Raw genomic sequence first — 19737 nt, 5'->3', positions numbered from 1 at the left:
GGACACGAGCCTACAGAGGATGGGGCACCAGACCTTCTTCAAATTCTGAATCCTGTGAAGTACCGTGGAATTTCCCAAGCTAAGCTTTTTACCTTTTGAGTGGAAATGTTACAAGTTTTTTGCTGAGAACTGAAAAAATATTTTTAATTTTTCCTTAGACAGTTTTGAAGAAAATACCACTTTTTCTTCCTGTGAACTTTGATAAAAAGGAGAATAATGCATGCTTTCTTATCGGCCGTCTTCAGTGATGACTCTCTTATTTGATGCTTTACTGTCAAATTTGTGTGAAACGGAGAGCTGGCTGTTTTTGAGTGGTGGGAGATAAAGTGTATAGATGGTGAAGGTCTCTTGCATGGGATTGTTCCCCCCTTCTCCCCCCTGCCCACGATGTGACACTTACAGGAAACTACAGCTCAGTATTTTTGTAATTTTGAAGTTTTAATTGACTTAATATCATGTAAGAGATGGTGTTTGTTTACTGAGCTACAGCTTTTCTTCAATGAACTCAGTAGGACTCTTATCCATAGACTTTTCCCCCAGATCTGCCCATTTATGAAAGAAAGAAACCCACCTTATTCTGCCTATAGGAAAGCCTAGTCTACTGAAGTAATAACTTTATAGTTTCCATTAAGATACGGATTCATGTGGTTAAATGATGGTTTTTAATGAAAATGCCTGAGGCTTAACTGGAGTTTGTTTTTTCACTGAACATGCTTGGGACATTGCTTTGCAAACATCTGGGCAGACATCTTTCTGCAGCTGCTTGTTAGTCAGTAGGCCTTGTGACAGTTTTATAGTTTCTAGGGTCGGAAAGGACCTGAGCAGAGCATCTAGTCCAACCCCCTGCCATGGCAGGAAAGAGTACTGGGGTCAAACGACCCCAGCACGATGTTCATCTAACCTCCTCTTAAACACCCCCAGGGTAGGAGCCTGCACCACTTCTCTTGGAAGCTGGTTCCAGACCCTAGCCGCCCTGACCGTGAAGTCGCGCCTCCTGACATCTAACCTATATTCCCTTTTAAATTTCCATGTTCCCTTTTAAATTTCAGTCGTGGACTATCTTCAGTCCAGATGGTCTTAAGTAGTTTTAAGTAGGCCCATCAACAGTAACTAAATAAAATACATAAATAATGCATCCAAGTAAAATGTTCTTACTGAAGAATTTCACAAAAAGATGAGAGCAAAATCCAAAGCATAAATACCAAACATCAGCTATCCTTTCATGCTGTAATTAATGGTTCTCTACAACTGCAGTTGTCAGAAAACAATGCGTAATTGGTTTTAATACTTTGATGTACTTGTCTTAACTACAATTTCATTTTTTTTTTATCAAAAGATCATTATTTCAGGTTGGAAAACTTAACTTGCTTTTCTTTTAACATGGACTCTCTTTTTTTGATTGTTTTTAAATTGAGGAGAAAATGCCTCCAGCATACTGCCAACAAAGTGGTGATTATTCTTTGTGGATCTAGAACAGAGGTGCTCGGTTCTGGATGATGTGAACACGTGTGAGCAGTCAGTATTAGTGAGATCTACAGGAACATACACCATCCGTCCCGAGTGAATTGTGACAAAGTTGGATAAAAATATAGAAAGAAAAAAGTTTGCTCATTTGAACAAATGTATGAACCTTAAAGCAGCTTAACTTTACATGCCTTCAGTAAAATAATGAAGACGGACTTAATTATTAAAAACATTGTATCCTAATTGTTCAATTTCTAGTGGGCTGGTGTTCACATAGCAAGACAACATTTTGCAGCTGGCACTCTAATAGAGAATTAGCAACAAGGTGAGCATAGAGATCAAACTATTCTTGGAGGCTTTCCATTCATATAATGGTTGAGACATTGGCAATAGTGATATATGCAGATCTTGTGGTGTTTTGTGTGTATTTCAAAATTATATTTTTTGTCTTGATTGTAAAGGCCATTGCCACTGAAGAAGAAAAAAATGTTTTATTTTACAGTTAATTCACCTAGAAATCAAACCAGCTATTCGGAACCAAATCATTCGTGAGCTGCAAGTTCTGCATGAATGTAACTCTCCGTATATAGTGGGCTTCTATGGAGCTTTTTACAGTGATGGAGAAATCAGCATTTGCATGGAACACATGGTAGGTACACAAACGTACGTGTTAATACAGAATCCAGCTGACACTTTTTTTTTTTCCCTGCCTTTGCTAATGGAATTCCTGTTCTTTTTTTCTTGTGCACTTTTTTGCCCCCTTCTTCTCTGGGGACTGTTCCTCTGTATCTTAGAGGCCAATAAACTCCTATTCTCCCCATCTGTAGTCCGTAAATGTATGTTGTCAGTACCATTTTTATTGCTAGCCAACATGTAATTTAACTATTTGGAGGAATTGCTCTTAAGCAGTATGTCATACTTTGACTTTATCTGCCATAGGAAAAAATAAGTTTCCTTACAGCTGCAGCTATATTGGGTGCATCCACATCAGTAGTAACCTTCATATGAGCACTGCTGTAAAAAGGGCACAGATGTCTTACTGTGTGAACACCACCTATTCTGAGATGGTTTTCTTGGTACCGTGTTAAAAACATCTGAGCCCTGACCCCAATGGTGGGTTTTAGCTGTAGACACCCTCCTTCTTTCACCTTATTTGAAATTCTAGAAAAAACACAGAAATTAAAGAAGTGTGTGTGTGTGTAAAAAAAAAAAAAAAAAAAAAAAAAAAAAAAAAAAAAACCTGGCAAAACTGGAAGGATATTATGCAACTGTGTTTATTTTTTATTTTTTTTGTTAAAGCAGCATTATTTTTAACTGATCATTTTAATAGAAAAGTACACATTATGCTTGACATCTGGCAGCATTTATCTAGCCATATGGAACCCAGTGATTAGAGCAATTTTTTTGTGATTAAAGGTCAGACAAAACCCTCCCTTTCTTTTCAGGTAGAGGAAACTTTGAAACATTTAAAATATATCACATCTGTGCAATAACTCCTTTTTTTTTTTTTTTTCCCCTCACAAAATTATGTATATGAAAAGAAGTCACCTTCATTTTTTGTGGATATTGTATGTGATTTTTATTTTAACAATGTGAAAGGAAATCTTTAGGGAAAAATCGGTAGCTATGTTGGTGCAAATGATGATGATAGACTATATATTTGATACAAACAATATGATGCTCTCAAATAATAGATATACTTGGGGACTTTAAAAAGGCGACTTTCCTTAAGCTAGAAATGATTGAGTAAAACTGAGAGGGGGAAATATTTAAAGATGTGAATGATAATTAAGCATATGGTTTAGGAATGCTTTGTTAGATGCCTAAAATTACTGTGCCTTTCTTCAAAACCATCCTGGATAAGAGCAGTTTGTCTGGGAGGGAGCAGGAAGGGAGGATTGGTTTTTGATTTGTTACCAAATACATATACAAATGGAAACATGAAAAATCTGATAGCAGTGAGTTTCAAACATTGTTAGAAAATACAGAAAATGAATTGGGGAAATAGGAAAAGTATCAGTAAAAAATATATGGTCAGTAGTGTTAAAGATTAAAATAAATTATTTAAATATATTGGGAACACAGTCCTGCCAGTCATGTAGTTTTGACAGTAAACCAGGATGATAAAACGCAATCATAATGCAGAAAATAAAAATGTAATTAATAAATATTCCTGCCTTCTAGCTGTTAAGAATCAGGATGGTGTGTATACTTACCATTACATGAATCTATTTATATTACTTCTTTCCAAGCAGGGTAGGAAGGAACCACACCTCAGGAGCTTTCTGAACTAGTCGTGTTAATTTTTAACTAATCCCGGTCACTGAGCAGGTCCCAGAGGACTAGAAAGTATCTAATGTTGTAGGCTTGTTAGGCAAATGCTGATCATCAGCAAAGTCATGGCAAGGCCAATATGGGGTGGGGGATGCAGGCAGTAAAGAATTAAAGGATCTCAGCATAAATGGTCATAACTGCAGGTTACATTAGAAGTATAAACAGCGACTGAAGTATAAACAGCAACTGAACATTTCCCAGTGCTGGGTTAAAATAGCAGAAAAACAGTCACAAGTTGGGTCATGATTTGAGGAAAGCCACAACAGTAAAATTGTCAAGTCTTTGGATATTGCTTTTAATTTAAGAAAGTTCTTTTTACCTCGTACTTTTGTTATATAGTTTCTGTTCGTGAACATTGGCACAAGGTTACTGTTGTATTAAATTATAATCAGCTGCTAAAAATAAATACCATTTGCAAAGTTTTTCTTCTCAAGCTCTTAGCAACAGGGGTATATATCTGAATTCTGTGCATGTGTCTAACTGGCTTAACAGTGGTAAGATTAATAACCCTGTCTGTTAAGCAACTCTGTTTTAAATATATATTACTTTTTGTTCGAGCCAGTTGTAAGTCTTGGAAGCCAAATGTCCCCTTCTCCCCATTTGGTGGTGTGACTGACATACCGGTATCCTCACATCCAGGGCATTTTACAGGATTAGGTTATGGGTAGGACCAGTGAGAGCCAAAGTGCTGTTGCATAAGGTAGGGCAGGTTGGCTCCTTTTAGAGACTAGCTGGTTCAGAGAGGCATAAGCTTTCATAGGTAACAGCCTACTTCATCAGATTTCAACAGACAGCATGAACCAGTCAGATAGCGTAAGTTTTGTGTATGAAAGCTCATGCCTCTCTAAACCAGCTAGTGTAAGGTGCCACCCTGACCTACCTTCCACCTGCCTTCAGACTTCTATATGGCTTGCCGCCGCTATGACTATGTGCTGATTGGCACTGTTATATAGGATACTTGTCTGTCGGACCAGGGTACTATATTTTACCTCGGTGATTGATTGTAAGGACTTGTGCTGCCCTTACCTCGGCTTTTGCAGCTCACAAAATACAAATGTATCCTGCCCGTATTGAGGACAGGCAGTTAACAGGTATCTGAATATGACTCAGGAAGCGAACGGCATGCCCAGTGTTTAGTTAGTGACTAATCAGACAATCCTCCAGAACAAGAATTGGCCAAGGTGTTGTGGTTAGTACAGGATCAGAGGACTGGTCAAGTTAGTGGCTCAATGGTTCACCCAAGAAGATATGGTTATTAAAGACTTTTAATTGTGCATAGCTTCACTTCTTTCAGAAATACACCACTGCAGTATAAAGCAATGGGAAACAGTATATTCTTTGCAAAGAGATGTCCTTCCTGAAAAAAGACTCCTGTGTAAAGTGTTTGGATAGATTTGGTTTAACATTTTAATATGGAAATGTTTATTATTAGGATGGTGGATCCTTGGATCAAGTGCTGAAAAAAGCAGGAAGAATTCCCGAGCAGATTTTGGGCAAAGTTAGCATTGCTGTAAGTAGAATTGTAATTTCCTCTGGAAAGTGGGTCTATATTATTCTATAATAATGCTAGAATAATGCCAAATCCAGAAGGCAAAAGGAACTGGGTTGGATGTTTACGGAGTGGCAAATAATAGATGTTCTTGCATATATGTCATTACTTTGTACCCAAGAGCATTTAATGGATTTTGCATGTTCCATTTGGGTGTTTCCTTTTGATTTTCCGCTGCTTAGATGCCTGAATTAACTTAGTTATGAAAATCTTTTGATTGTAATTGTTTTAAATATCTGTGTTGCTGTAGGCCATGTCCGTGAAATGTCTGGAAGGGGGTTTTTTGATGCTATCTTTTACTGCAAGTGGGAATGTAAATTTGAGAGCATTGCCTAATTGCTTTCTCTCTGGATTTCTACCGTGAACTTCTGAGTATAGATGCCGCTTCTGGAATCCTTGTGGAGAAGAAACTCCGTTTTTCATTTCTTCTGGTTTCGAAACTCTGACATTTTTCAATTTACTTGCTTCTAGGTAATAAAAGGTCTCACATATTTGAGGGAAAAACATAAGATAATGCATAGAGGTAAGAGGATGCTTTATTCCTGGTTTCTTTTTTTCTTACATTTTAACTTAATTAGAATTGATATTTTTTCCTGCATTGGGTCTTTTTCACCCCTGCCCCCCCTTTTTTTGGGTCTTGTACATTTTTCCCTGATCCCCTTTTTATAACCATTAATCTTGGTTGCTCTTGCAATTTCTATGGGCTTGTTTTTACTGCACAGTTAAGCAGAGCTCTCCACTGCAGGCTTAGCCCAAGCCCTTTGCCATCCACATGTACAAGTCACTTAACAGAGTTTTATGATGCTTTATGGCTGTCCGATCTTAACACCTGGGGTATTAGTTAAAGAATGGGCTCCACGTTTAACTCTGACAGGAACCTGCCTGCTTTGCAATGAAGGCAGATTGAATTGCTTACTTCTTAATAGTCCTCCAGTTTGTTCCCATAATCCCCCTCCTGAAGGACAGACTAAGCCATGATACAAAAGAAGTCTAGATTGGCTCAGCACAAAAAACTATGGGGTATGTTCCCAGAGGCATGGGAGCAAGTGTGGAAACAGTGAAGAGACTGGGTATGGACGCATGTTATGTTTGAACTGTGTTCCCAACAGTCACTGATTGGGAACTGGTTTCTAGCTGTACAGTGCATTGTAACTTGATTTTTCCAGGTACACCGTTTTTTGTTTTTTTTTTTGTTTTGTTTTTTTGATGCTGCCCATGGGTGATGCTTGCTGAGAACCACTGCCCAGTGCACTGGTTATGGCGAGTTTCCTTCAAACAGCAGCATTTCAGTCCACTTTAAACTTTCATACCAAGCTTTTCTGTCTACTTCAGGTTTAAACACAGTCATTGGGGTAGAGCTTTGCAGAGAGGATGCTTGCATTTGGGCTAGGCTAACCTGGGCCCCCTGCCTGATTTCTCTCACCTGACCAAACTCCACAGTGAAGATGTATTCTGCTCCATCAGTGGTCCCCATCTCAAGGTTTGCAGGCAACGTTGTTGTCCATGAGATCGTTTAACAGTCCATGCAGACCCAGGAAGTTTAGTGAGTTTTAACGAGCAGAACCTATGCGGGCAGCGTCGCAATGCTTGCTGAGGACTGCTGCCCAATGTGCTAGCTGTGGCACGTTTCTTTGAAATAGCAGCATTTCTCACAAGAAAGGTCTCAGTCTGGGACAAAGGTTTGCACATGGCTTGTGTTTCCTAGTTGTTGGTTAGGGAATTGCGTGAGAAATGCAGAAGCCGTTTAACGTGAGATACCTGTGAGGTGGGTTTTTGTGGTGCTGCTATCTTTGCGCTCTCTTGCTTCGTGCGGAGAACTGTTAAAACACATTTTGAAATGGTAGCTGTGACTTGTTTAATTGTTATGGCTGCTCCTCTGGTAGCAGCAGGTCTATTAGCTGTCTTGGCTAAAAGCTTTGAAGTAGTTCAAGGTACAAAATTCTGACTATAATTCCATTAAATTTCCATTATTACCACTAAGGCTACAATTTCTTCTTAAATTAAAAGTTGCAGGATTTTAGCAGCTATTTCAGACATTCACATGCTCCTTATTACTATGCAGAAGTATGGTGCTTTTACACTTCTTACCTAGTTTAAGTGTGGTTTTCTTTTCTCTTCTCTCTTAACAGCATGGTTTACTGTCAGATTGTAAGAAAAGAAAGAAGGAGCAGCAACACCTTTATAGATTTGTACAAACTCAAGCCTTTAGCTAGACTTTGCTGTGGGGTAAATACCTACTCAGGCCTCCCTTTTTGTGTGTGCATCTGTTACCTTTTATCCTTTTTAAATCTAGCCATTTTATTTATCTTCTGAATAGCCTACAAAATCAGCAGTGGGATTTGATGAGGGAAAAGGAGAACTTTCAGTCATTCCTAATATTGACTAGGGAGAATGTTCTCTCTGAGTGAGTGGTCTAGCTTAATGCAGCGATCACAAAATATTTATTAAACCATTACAAACAGTCCTGACTTCAGCAACTCTTGTATCATTTAGGACTCCGCAGCCATTCAGCTTTAAAATAGTTTATTCATCAGACAAGTCACCCGATATGTGATTGAGTCTGAGGTTGTTAAACAGACCAGGAAGGATTCACAGGAATGCAGAGGCATGATAGTGTCAAGAATTGCTTCCGACATGCTAAAATATATACTGTGCTATTGCATGTTGTTCTTTGGTCTTCCTAATAATCATACCTATGTCTTCACTGAAGAACCACAGGAAGGTGGCTTCATATGGATTTCTGCCTGTAACAGATTTTTCTGTTTTTTAAAGAGACCATCTTTTCTGGAGCAGACCAACGATATGGTAACTGCATACCCGCTGTCTTATTCAACCATAGTATAACTCCTTGGAAGTCAGTGCAGTTGCATCCTCTTATACCAGTGCTAAATTTAAACCTCAAATATACAACCAATAATTTGGGTTTTTCTTTTTTCTCTCTCTGATGGGGCTAACTTTTTTTGGGAAGACAATTTTTTAAGGTTTGTTTTGCTTTTTGGTTTTGTTTGGCCACATTTTGATTTAGTTGTTGTAAAAAGAATAATCCAGCCATGCCTCTGATGGCGATCCTTTTAGATCTTATAAATATACACAGCTTGAGAAACCAAGAACTGCTTTGATATTAGTGGTTCTGTAGGTAACTTTTTGTTTGAGCTGAATCCAGGCTGAGCTATGGTAGTTGGCCTCTACACTGATGGAGGTATCAAGCAACACTTTCAGAAGGGTTTGGGAGATCCTTCTGGAAAGGAGAACTGTCTTTAAGTGGGCCATTCGGTGTTTAAATTTTCTGTTCCATCTCAAGCCGCTACACTGAACTTGTTCAAGTTTCTCTTGCAGCAGGATGGAGTCTCATTTGCAATGTCTTATAGAGTCTCTGTGCTACCAGTGTCACATAATGAGTGTCAGCTTTCACTGCTGGCTGCTAAATACCAAGCTCAGTAGCAGAAGGGCAGTTTTAATGGAGAAACTTGATTTAAAAAAAAAAATCACAGCTAGTACATGGTGGGAATTGTATCTTGCCACGTAAGCTTTGTGAATGCTGTATAGAACAGAAAATAGGCTCCTGAGTATTGCTACTGGCATCGGGATCCTTTGGATCAGGCCTCAGACAGCTTTCTTTGTTGGGCTGACTGAACAGTTTCTGAACAGAACTTGTGTATTAAAGAAAATGCTAAGAGTGGGTATGTGAACAAGTTACTGGGAGGCAAGTGGGGTATGAACTTGCCCTTCCGTTCTCCGGTGGCGTGAGCCCCTCCACCACCCCGCTGAGGGGAACTCAGATGCCTCACAGTGACCGTGTCTACACAAGATATTTACTGCACAGCAGACTAATCTACTGCACAGTGTAGGGTGTGCTTGCTGCACAGTCAGTTTATTACCTGCATATGCAGGTAGTAAATTTACTGCGTAGTAAAGCCAAGTAGTATTAATTGTACATGTAGGCGCGCACAGTAATACTTTGAATATCGGTGTTCTTAATGATTTCTCTGCTTGTCACGTGACCAGCAGAATCCGACACGGCAAGCTGTGCTCACGCTTGGCGACGTGAGCAGAGTCTATCTGTAATGGTAGGTAACAGCTCCCCAAACTTAAATAAAGGAGGAGCCTAACAGCATCCAGATGGGCATCTATCTATGTGTCCTTCCTCCCATAGTGGGGAACGAAGCTGTCAAATCGTAAGGGAAAGCAAAACCCAAAGAGTCTAGCAGAGTACACTGGTGTGTTCATATTGCATGGGGGGGGAGACAATTAAGGTGTCCTGGGAGAGTGTGGCCTTATTCCACATGTTTCTTGTTTTGACTGTGGCTGATCAGTTTTGTGGGCAGAGCTTGAAAATGTCACTGCCTTTGTTCCCCAGCCTGAACCCCGGTGTACATATCGCATGGAACAAGGAGCATCCCATAATGCGCGGAGGGTGAAAGTCCTTTGGTTCCATTCAAATACCAGAAACCTGGTAAAAGATGTTGGGCAGAACTGAAGGCAGTGATATTGTTCTGTTCTGAAAACTCTGCAGCACTAAATCCTACTTTGTCTATATTCAGCTTACCTGTAGCATCAGCTGTCCCATGTGGTGGGATTATGGCCTGGAAGAGCTGGCTTCACAATGCAGAAATCGGATAAATGCTAGTGGGGAACTCTCCATCTGATCTAGGTGCTCCTTCAAGCTAATGAGTGCAGCACAGCAAAACGACTTTCTCCAAGTACACGGGGCCAGCACATGTTCATTCTTAACAGTTTACTCATTACCAGCCTCATACCATTTGCTCCAGTCAGCTGACCGGAGGGATACAAAGTGTGTTTGAGTTTAGCCTGGATACGCTGTGCTCTTACAGGGTCAGGAGTGGATTTAGTTTTTATATCTTACACTCTCTGTAGAGAAATTGTAGTGACATTGGATGTTAGGCAGAACCAAGTGTTTCAAATGATTTTATAAAATAGTGTCACACTTGGAGGTAATGCTGCAAGCCTGTGGTAACAATGGGAAGAGAATTTGTCATATGCTTGTATCAAGAAGTGAAATTTGAGGTCCACTTAAATCCAAACTTCCTGGTTTCCTACCTTATACTGTGTTAGTGTAATGCACCCAGGGTGCATAGATCAGTGGTCAGAAACCTTTTCTGACTGGACTGGAATGGTCCACCGTAGGTGAGTGCTAGGACCTGACCCCAGCCAGCACTTCTCCCTGCGGTGACTTTTGAAGAAAGCCTACAGTTGAAGCCCTCTGCCTCCCAGACCATCCAGTCTGTGGGGTGTATCCAGCCCACAGGCCATATGCCCTCTGTCATAGATTTTGTGCTATCATACCCATAAGCTCATAATGGAGTAGCTTTTTGCTTTGGAGAACTCCAGCTCAGTCTCCCATATATAAGCAAGCTACTGATTCTATGTCCCGCTGCTGTGTAGCATTGTCTTACAGGAATTTACTGATGGTCAGAAATAAATATCAGGTAAATTTTGCACTGGTTATGGGAAAAGGCATTTAAAGTTGCCAACCAATGCAGCTTGCTAAAAATGCTTTTATCTGAATGCTGAAGACCTGGCTTAATGCAGCATAAGTGCTCCTGAGTTGTTGTAAACCTACCAAATAATGTCTGGTGGTACAATGTCTTATGGAACAGGATCTGGGAAACCTGGATTGAATATATAAATAAATCTCCTCCACTTTGCTGACCACTGCCTTTGACAGGACAGTGTCTTGCAGTGGCAGGCCAGAATGGCCCAGAGGGGTTCCAAGGTGGGCTAGCCCCAGGCCCCAGCTGCCACCAGTACTGCTGCTTCTCCCTACTGGCAGTTTTGTCACCTATGAAAGATCCTTGCCACCCAGCCACAGCATTCAGCAAGGCAAGGTCCTTGCTGCACCCCAGTTCTGCAAGCCAGATCTATTGGCTTCCTGGGCTGGACCTGGCCCATAGGACCTAAATTGCCAACTACTGGCTTAAAGCAGAGTACTTCACCCATCTTTAAGCTAAAGGCATTTACTTACTCCGTGGGCAGAGCTACACATTGCCGTACTTCAGTACTTCCAAAAGGAGTACAGACACCTGCTTTTGTAAGTATTAAAGCATGGCACAGTAACCAGCACATGGCTAGTTTTCGCTGATACTTCGTGTGGCGCATGGTTAGTTTTTGTCACTGCTTCACAAAGTAGCTGCCAATTGCATGTAGACTCGCGTGATTGCTATGCTGCCGTAGTGCATCCTATGGCAACCTAGCATATCGCTTCAGTGACGTAGGGTGTGTAGATGCACCCTGTGTGGACATTTTTCTTTCTTTTTTTTTTTTTTCCCTTCAGGCTTTCCTAATTGGACTTTTGCAGAGAACTCCTAGTGTCTATGGCCTTGGAGCTAGGGTGCTGCTTAATGAGAATCTAAATTAAATGGCTTGGGAGAGCTAAGGCCAGCTCTATGCTGCAAGCACCTTAGCAGGATGGGAATGTTACTGTTCTAGGCTGTATTAATAAAGTGCTCTCAGTGCAGCTAGCTTATCCTGGTAAAGTTGTGGTTTTCCAGCCCTCCCGTATCTGCACCAAGTGAAAGAAGCAGTAGTGGCTCAACCGGTAACATTTCTTCATATAGAGCAAGTTTTGCATGTCAAAAATTCTTGCCAATTCTAATTGGACCCCCCCCCACATAGACAATTTTATATTGAGCTGTCATGAATTTCACACAATCCTTTCCTTTTTGTTTTTGCTTTTTTTCTAACTGTTTTCTGCAGGGTCAGGAAACAGGCCAACAAACGAACAAATAACATCCTGCTTCTATTAACCTCTCATTTAAAAACAAAGTATTGGAGTGATTTAGCAATTTATTTTCAGGTATAATGAAAACCAGAATCTATAGAATGGGCCTAAATTCTGTATCTGTATCCTTTCAGTTTAACCAGGTTGTTTCTTGAATGATAGTGTATCATCAGTATGTTACTTTGGACATTGAGGAGAGTTAGGGCATAATTACATAATAGGTATTGATGGATACTTTGAAAGTGAAAGCCGTACAGCACTGCCTATTTTTATTAACATAATTGACTGCAGCTGCTGATGGCCAGTGTAAAAACTGCAGTGTAATTGTTAGGCAGTAAAGTAGGAGTATGATAACAGCACAGGAAGAGAAACTGCAGTGTGTGTCCCCCCCCCCCCAATAAATAAATAAAAAAGAGTAGCTTCTTAATAATAGAGTGCCTCTGAAATCTAGCACTAGGGCATCTGATATGTATAAGGCTTTCCTGAGACTTATCACAGCAGGACTCTGTCTAACAGGCACTATTGTTATACAGATGCATAGTGCTAATCCTGATCTGGAGGAAGGGAATGAAGTGGGGGTGGTGTTTTTGCCGTTTCATTTAGGTTGGTCAAAGGTAGTGAAGAACCACGGGGCACCCAAATGGAGCTAGGTAAGTGAAGCACATGAGGCTCAGCTTAAACTAGTGAGGTGCAGAAATGAATCCTGAACTAGGTGTGAGCTCTAAAGAAAAATGTTAAACATTGTTCCAGGCAGTTCTCTGAAGAAGTCATTAGGGTGTATTAAGAAGGGAATGGAAAATGTTAAGCCTTCATGGATTGTTAGCTCACCTAGACTAATGTGTTTTTGAATCTGATTCTTCTCTTGAAAAAAGGATATAGTAGAGATGGAAAAACTTGAGAGAGGGAGAGAATTAAATTGATTGGACCTAAGGCAGATTACTTGCTGGGAGTTTACCTAAAAGGACTACATTTATTCGGAAAGGTGATGCGATTAAGGGCAAGAGAAACGATGAGTGGTACAGCTCAACCTCTGGCCTGTGGGCTGCTTACAGCACATAGGGCCATGTCCTCTAACCCACGGGGGGGGGCGGGGAAGGAATAGTGGCAGCATTTAATTGTTTTCTGGGAGCAATTAATGCTACCACTGCTCCGCCACAGGCTGGCTGTGGTGCGCAGGAGTGCCAGGTTGCACCCACAGACGGACCCTGTGCAGGGATAGCCCATGGAGTGAGCACGCCCGTGGGATCTGGCCCCAGGGCTGGGAGGTTGAGTACTGCTGGTGTAGATCACGCCAGCTGTTGATCTGTTTCCTTTTAGAAATGGAAAACAGTTACCTTAACAAGATATCCCACATCTTCTCACTACTGGTCTATGCATCTTCTTGAATTGGGTGTAACCTTTTATGGATAGGACCGTGTTTCAGGGGGTGCTCTGTTGGAATCGGCTTTGAGGTAACCCTGCTTGTGATGCGAATGGGTGCCAGACTTCGCAGTCGGCATGTTGCTAGCTGCCTGGAATATGTTTTGGAGTTATGGACATTTTAAAATTAGATGTGGAAGAAAATGCGCATGGGGTTGGAGGTTTCTCCAGTGGCTTATGAAAATGAAAAGTGATGCTGTATTAATAGACCAGAAAAAGATCACTATAGGCACTCCATACACATTGCATTTGCCCAGCTTGAGTTGGTAGTCTGTTTCTTGAAAATTACTCTTGGTTTTTATTAGCTTGGTTCTTTACAGATATTTCCAGTGGTCTGTCATCTAAGTCCTTCCCGTTTGCTTAAGGCACAGAGTATCTTGCATTTTTTTTATAATGAAATATATTTAAAAAAAAAAAGAAGGAAAAAAGCCCATATTTTTCCCTGCCATTTTTTAAGGAATGCATTGATCTGAGTCATGAGACTGTAACAAGGGACAGTCAGCGTGGCCAGGATTGCAGTAGGAATTCCACATGTAGGATTTCTGAGAGGCGGAGTGGATGACTCTGAACCAATATATAGCCATTTTCTAAATTAATCTGTGACATTATTTTGCAATTATGGCTGCCTGCTTGATAAACCTGGGAATGCATGGGTAAGGACACTAGACAAGTAGTCAGTTATACTGAGAAACTTCTTACACCCACAACAAAATATTAAAAGAAGTGTTCCCAGTACTTCAGCATTCTCAGCTAGTCAGTTATTAGTTGCTTAGTTACCAATGACCCTCATGAGTTTCTATTTAGGGAAATAGTGCTGCATGTAAAACCTTTAAAAAACCAAAGGAACAAAAACCAAACAAACAACAACCCCAAAACTACTTTGTGAGGTCTGTGGACAGGCCCTCTAACTATTTTAAGTGCAGTGTTTTAATAGTAAAATTGTTTTTATTTTAAATAATCCATTTACACAGCTGGTATGTAACTGCTAAGAGATAATAAATAAAGATTTTCACTTCCTTACAGTGACTTGATTTGGGTTGATATGGCCCATAGCAGCACTTAATTTATTGGGCTTAGTAAACTAAAATGTGTGGATCCTGACTTGAATATTTCTAGGCAAAAAGTGTGGTATAATTGGAGTGGTTTAAAAGTATGTGTCAGTGAATCTGAAACTAGAATGATCAAGTCCTTGCAAGAAGTTTGTAGATGCCAACAAGCGAATATTCAAAACCCTGAAAATTGGGTGATGTTTAAATTTAGAACAAACCTTGATGTGTGCCTGCATTTACAAGAGAGCATTCAAAAGTTTCTTCTCGTTCATGTATCTGTGAAAAGAACCCATGGAATAGTCCTGGACCAGGGATTGTGTCTACCCGAATCCTCCCAAGGAAAGAAATCAAACCAGATAAAGAGTTCAAGTTAAAAGAAAACGAAGGGAGATGCATGGTAACTCTCACCATTCATGTTACTTTCATTGTCAATTATTCCCATTTTATATATCCATTCATTTTTTTCCAGATGTTAAACCATCTAACATTTTGGTAAACTCTAGAGGTGAAATCAAGCTTTGTGATTTTGGTGTCAGTGGACAACTGATAGATTCTATGGCAAACTCGTTTGTTGGCACGCGCTCCTACATGTCTGTAAGTACGGATCTTTTAGCTTTGGGTTTACTATGTGTTGTGGTACAAGTTTCCACTGAGGAAACAGGGAACAACTACTCTCATCGGCAGCATTATTCATGGGTATTACTAAGGCTCTTCTTACATCACCAAAATATTAAAGCATCATATCAAAGTGCAAAGCTGTATTTTATGTTGCAATACAACATTGCCAAAGAGATGCTGATGTATCTGTATTGTGAAATCCATTGGCTAATGCATTTGGGTCGTGTGCACATGTCTCCAAAAGAAGGTGTTTTTTGAAGTTTGTCCTCCTTACAGAAGTCCACTTGTCTTCCACCTCATCCTGGCCATTGCTATAGTTGCTAGTATAGATGAGATGCTGCCTAGGCTACCACTCCAATCGCTGTTACTCTTGGGGTAGCTAACAGCTGCAACAACAGTGGGAAGTTCGGGGACTAGAGATGGGAAAGGAGAAGCTAATGAACATGGTGCTGTAGTGGCTGGTGTGGGACTAGTGAGTATTCTCTTCTGGAAACTCATTTGTAGGGCTAAAGTGTTAGTTAAGGAAGCCCTGTACTATGTGAGAGGGGAGTCACTGTATGCCTCTTACTCTAATGTATTTTGTCAGTTCCGTGGAAACTATTAACTCATGAAACCAGGGCTCCTGGGCGTTTCTTCTGTAGTGCTGAAATCTGAGAAAGGGCTTTTAAAAAGCAGGGGAAGGATAGTATGCTCTTACTTCTGCTCAGAATGGATCTTGCTCTTCCACCCACCGGGCGCTACCTTCTTAGCTTGTCATCTGAGACAGGTGTCAGCCGAGCACTGTTTCAGCGCGGAGCCTGGTGGAGGCTGTTGCGTTTTGTCACAGCTCCACCACTTCTGCTCCTAACTGTGTGGCTGGCATTTTTTTCCCCTTCCTAGCAGGAGGAACTCAACAGAGGAAAAATAGCAAATAGCTTCTTTCCCGCTGATGTGTCACATCCATGGGTTTTAACATTTAGCCCAGTTCCCAGGGACCTTTTCCTTTTCCTTTTTTTTTTCTTGTCCTCCTCTCCTGCCCCCCCTCCACGCTGCCCCCCAAAGACCAAATCAGGATTGTGATGTCCCTTATTCCTTATTATGGTATTTAAGCCTAATCCTTTTGCAAGCAGTTACTGGTTTGCATAGCGTCTATCTCCTTTAGCATGTTTTCAACCCGGGGTGAAGGTTTCTCTGGACTATGTAATCTTGCAGACAAGATGACATAGTGATGTCTCATTCTATACATTCATGGAGCTTACATGGGGACACTTTCTTTTTTGCAGTTCTGTCAGCACTAATGCCATGTAGGTCATTTTGATGGCAAACGTTGCATTGTCTGGTATTATTCACTCACTGTTGGTTTTTCCTCTAATCTAGTAAACTACAGTGTGTGTGTGTGTGTGTGTGTCTCTCTCTCTGTGATTCCTAGAAATCTAGTAAGTTGTCAAAAGGACTATGCCTGTAATGCAGGAGGAACAACTGGGAAGATGTGTGTGGCCTAATTAAATAATAAATGGTTGGTAAATAAAAGGCCAATTTACCAGTGTTGCAGTGATGACATAGTTTCATGATTCTAGCCACTCTTACATCCCATGGGAATTTGAGACTAAACTTATTTTGAATGTTCAGTCAAGTCTTTCCACCCTCTGGACGGCTCCAGGTTCAATGCAGAGCCAAAGGAAATGGATAGTAACTTTTATTTTTGAGAGAGCCCTGCACAATGTGTGTATGGGAACTGTGTGAACTAATGCATTCAAACTGCAAGGCAGAGGAGTGGTGTTTTGCTTGTTTTTTTTCCTCCAACCTTTCAAAGGGTGATTTAACTTGCACAATCTAAAAAGGCTAGTATAGAAGCTAAACGAGAGAGTTGGATTTTTTTTTTTTTTTTTTGCCAACTGCATATTCGAGTCTTATGCACTGAGCAGGAGTTCAGATTAGGACATCCTTGGATATCTTGAAAATGCCTCTAAGTTTTTGGGATGGCCAGATATGGGTCCCCCTATTGTAATTGATATTTTTCTCTTGTATCCAATTCCATTTCTGAAAGTGAAACTGAAACTATATTTTTAACAGAGCTGTTACATCTATTAAAGAAGCCCCGACATGTTTGCTTACTACTTCCTCAAAGACTAGGTTGGCAGAAAAGTGCATACAACATAACCTGGACTATTATCTCCTTAACGATTTTTTTGTTATTATTAACGCTTTCTGCTCAAGTCTTAAACATAAGGCAGTACCGTTATGTTTACATCTCTTGAACCTGTAACACTTGAGTGCTATTGAACTCTGGTAGAACAAATATGCTTATTCCACTTGGAAGATTTAAAAATAGTTTTCTACGTTTTTTACCTTGTACAAGCAGAATGTATGTTTGAGTAAGACCCTGCCACTTCTGAAGAATGTTTTAATACGTGAAATCAATATACTTCACAAAGAATAAATATTTCAGTAAAAATCTTATCAATACATAAAAAATATTTATTATACATGAGTAAACTTTAGTGTTAGATAAGTATTTGCTTTCACTTCTTATTAAAAGAAGCATGCTTAACTAATTTAAAGTTTATTTTTGTTTTTAAAAGAATCATTTTTGGAATGGTGTTTTAATACATTTAACTAAATTGTAACAATTTACCCATTTGGTTAAAATATAGTTGCTGTGGTCCATGTATCACCATGTCCTCGGTCACTTTGCATAACTAGCAATGTATTAATTTGCGGTACAGTAAATTAGCATATTCAGGCTTCAGTTTCATTGCCATGGGGCCTGTTAGCCCTGCAAAGGGTTTCTAGGCAGCTTCATCCTCTGCCTTGTTTCTGTCCAGAGCACAAACAATCTGGCACTGGTATTTCCCAGGGCACATGGAAACTGTTGGCCTTTGAACAGCGCCTACAGTATTTGGAAATGGAGCTTGAATTTAAGGTTTCCCAAAATGCATTGCTGCACAGGTGTCTCTCCTCTTCTCTTGGAACAAACAAAAACAACATTTTAAGCAAAAACAAGTAAAGTCTTGATCACTCAAATGACAAGGAAGCCAGCGGCAAATTTAGTTGCAATATTTAGGTGGTAGCCAAAAACTAGTGTTATATAACGAGAGAGAGAACATTTGGTTTGTAATTACAAACCAAACACTTTTTTTTTTTTGTTAGAGATGAATTTTCAGAAATGTAACTGGAGTATCTGGATTGTGCTACTGACTCTCTAACTCGGTGTGTGGGAGAGTGGATGGGCGGGATGTTCTGGTTTTGTTTTTATTATAGTGAAATTGTAATCGTGGTTTCTTGATTTTTATCTGAGAGAACCTGAGGTTCGTAGAACTCATGAAGTCTAGGTTCCAGACGCGCTCTAAAATAAAGAAATAAAAAATGGCTAACCGGCTAGAAAGCTTTTGTTTTTGTTTGTGTGTTTAAATGTTTTTTAAAATCCAGTCAAGTTCAGGAGTTGTGTTATCCAGGTCATTGCAGCCTAATATTTTTCTTCTGTTTTATAATGTTTTGCTGTGTCTCCTTTTTACTTTTTATAGCCAGAAAGACTCCAAGGCACTCATTATTCAGTGCAGTCGGACATCTGGAGCATGGGATTGTCACTGGTAGAAATGGCGATTGGCCGGTACCCAATTCCCCCTCCTGATTCCAAGGAACTGGAGCTAATGTTTGGCTGTGTAGTGGAGGGAGACGCTCCAGTTTCTGAGACCTCACCAAGGCAAAGAGCACCTGGCCGACCGTTGAGCTGTAAGTCACTGATACAGCCCTAGTACGCCCTAGCTCCCATAAATGGATCCCATGTTCGCACAGATTCCTTCATTGCACGGTTTTGAACTTTTTAAGAAATGGAAACTTTGACCAAATACATGTCGCAAGTCCTGGAGCTAAGACACGGGATATCACTGTAAGATTAGATGAAGCATTGCAATGTTTTATCTAATCTGGCTTCATATTTTCCAAGAATTTGCGGCTTGTATTCTGAGGCTGTTTTGGATCCTAGCCAACCTTGCTGAGAGGGTAGAAAAAGCATCAGAGGCATGCGTTCTGCAGTAAATGTATCTGCTTTGCGTGAACACCACTGGGGGGGAAAAAACAACTACGTTCCAGTGACCTGAATCGCCTGCCGCACAAGAGACCGGAAATCCGTGATTCGAAGATCCTTCTTGTTAAATGATAGCGTGACTCTGCTGCCTTTCCATCACTGTCCCGCTCCCCTGTCTAGACGTTGGGTGGGCAACGGCAGACAGTCTGGAAACTGTGGAACAAAAAAAACAAGCTGGCACTTTGGGGAAAGGAAGCCAGATGCATGTTCCTTTCCAGCTCTGTGGCTATCCTTAGAAGGAGTTTATAGGGGTCTCTTAATGTGGGTGGCAAAACTCAGACCTTTCCCCCTTGGGGCAACATGCTTTCAAAAGCCAATCTAATCTCACTGTTCTTATTTTTCTGTAAATCCCTTTCCAGCCTATGGACCAGACAGCAGACCACCAATGGCAATCTTTGAACTTTTGGACTACATTGTCAACGAGGTAAAAAACTATCAGTGTTATGTTTTTAAAGAAGTCAGCATTTCTGGGTCGAGATTTAAGGTGCCTTTTTAACGT

The 19737-nt window shown here is 40.5% G+C and overlaps 1 protein-coding gene across 1 annotated transcript in view; it reads left to right on the top strand.

The window, feature by feature from the left end:
- MAP2K1 (mitogen-activated protein kinase kinase 1) overlaps positions 1-19737 on the top strand; it is a 54909-nt gene that overhangs the window by 28362 nt on the left and 6810 nt on the right. Inside the window, exons 3-8 of the mRNA XM_090028748.1 lie at positions 1967-2113; positions 5231-5308; positions 5819-5870; positions 15024-15148; positions 18676-18883; positions 19598-19662. Coding sequence (XP_089884874.1) covers positions 1967-2113; positions 5231-5308; positions 5819-5870; positions 15024-15148; positions 18676-18883; positions 19598-19662 — 675 coding nt within the window. The remainder of the gene's footprint in view (positions 1-1966; positions 2114-5230; positions 5309-5818; positions 5871-15023; positions 15149-18675; positions 18884-19597; positions 19663-19737) is intronic.

Source organism: Crocodylus siamensis, chromosome 15 (genome assembly GCF_052110815.1).
Source record: "Crocodylus siamensis isolate JL-2025a chromosome 15, ASM5211081v1, whole genome shotgun sequence".
NCBI lineage: Eukaryota > Metazoa > Chordata > Crocodylia > Crocodylidae > Crocodylus > Crocodylus siamensis.
This window is presented reverse-complemented; position numbering and strand designations above follow the sequence as displayed.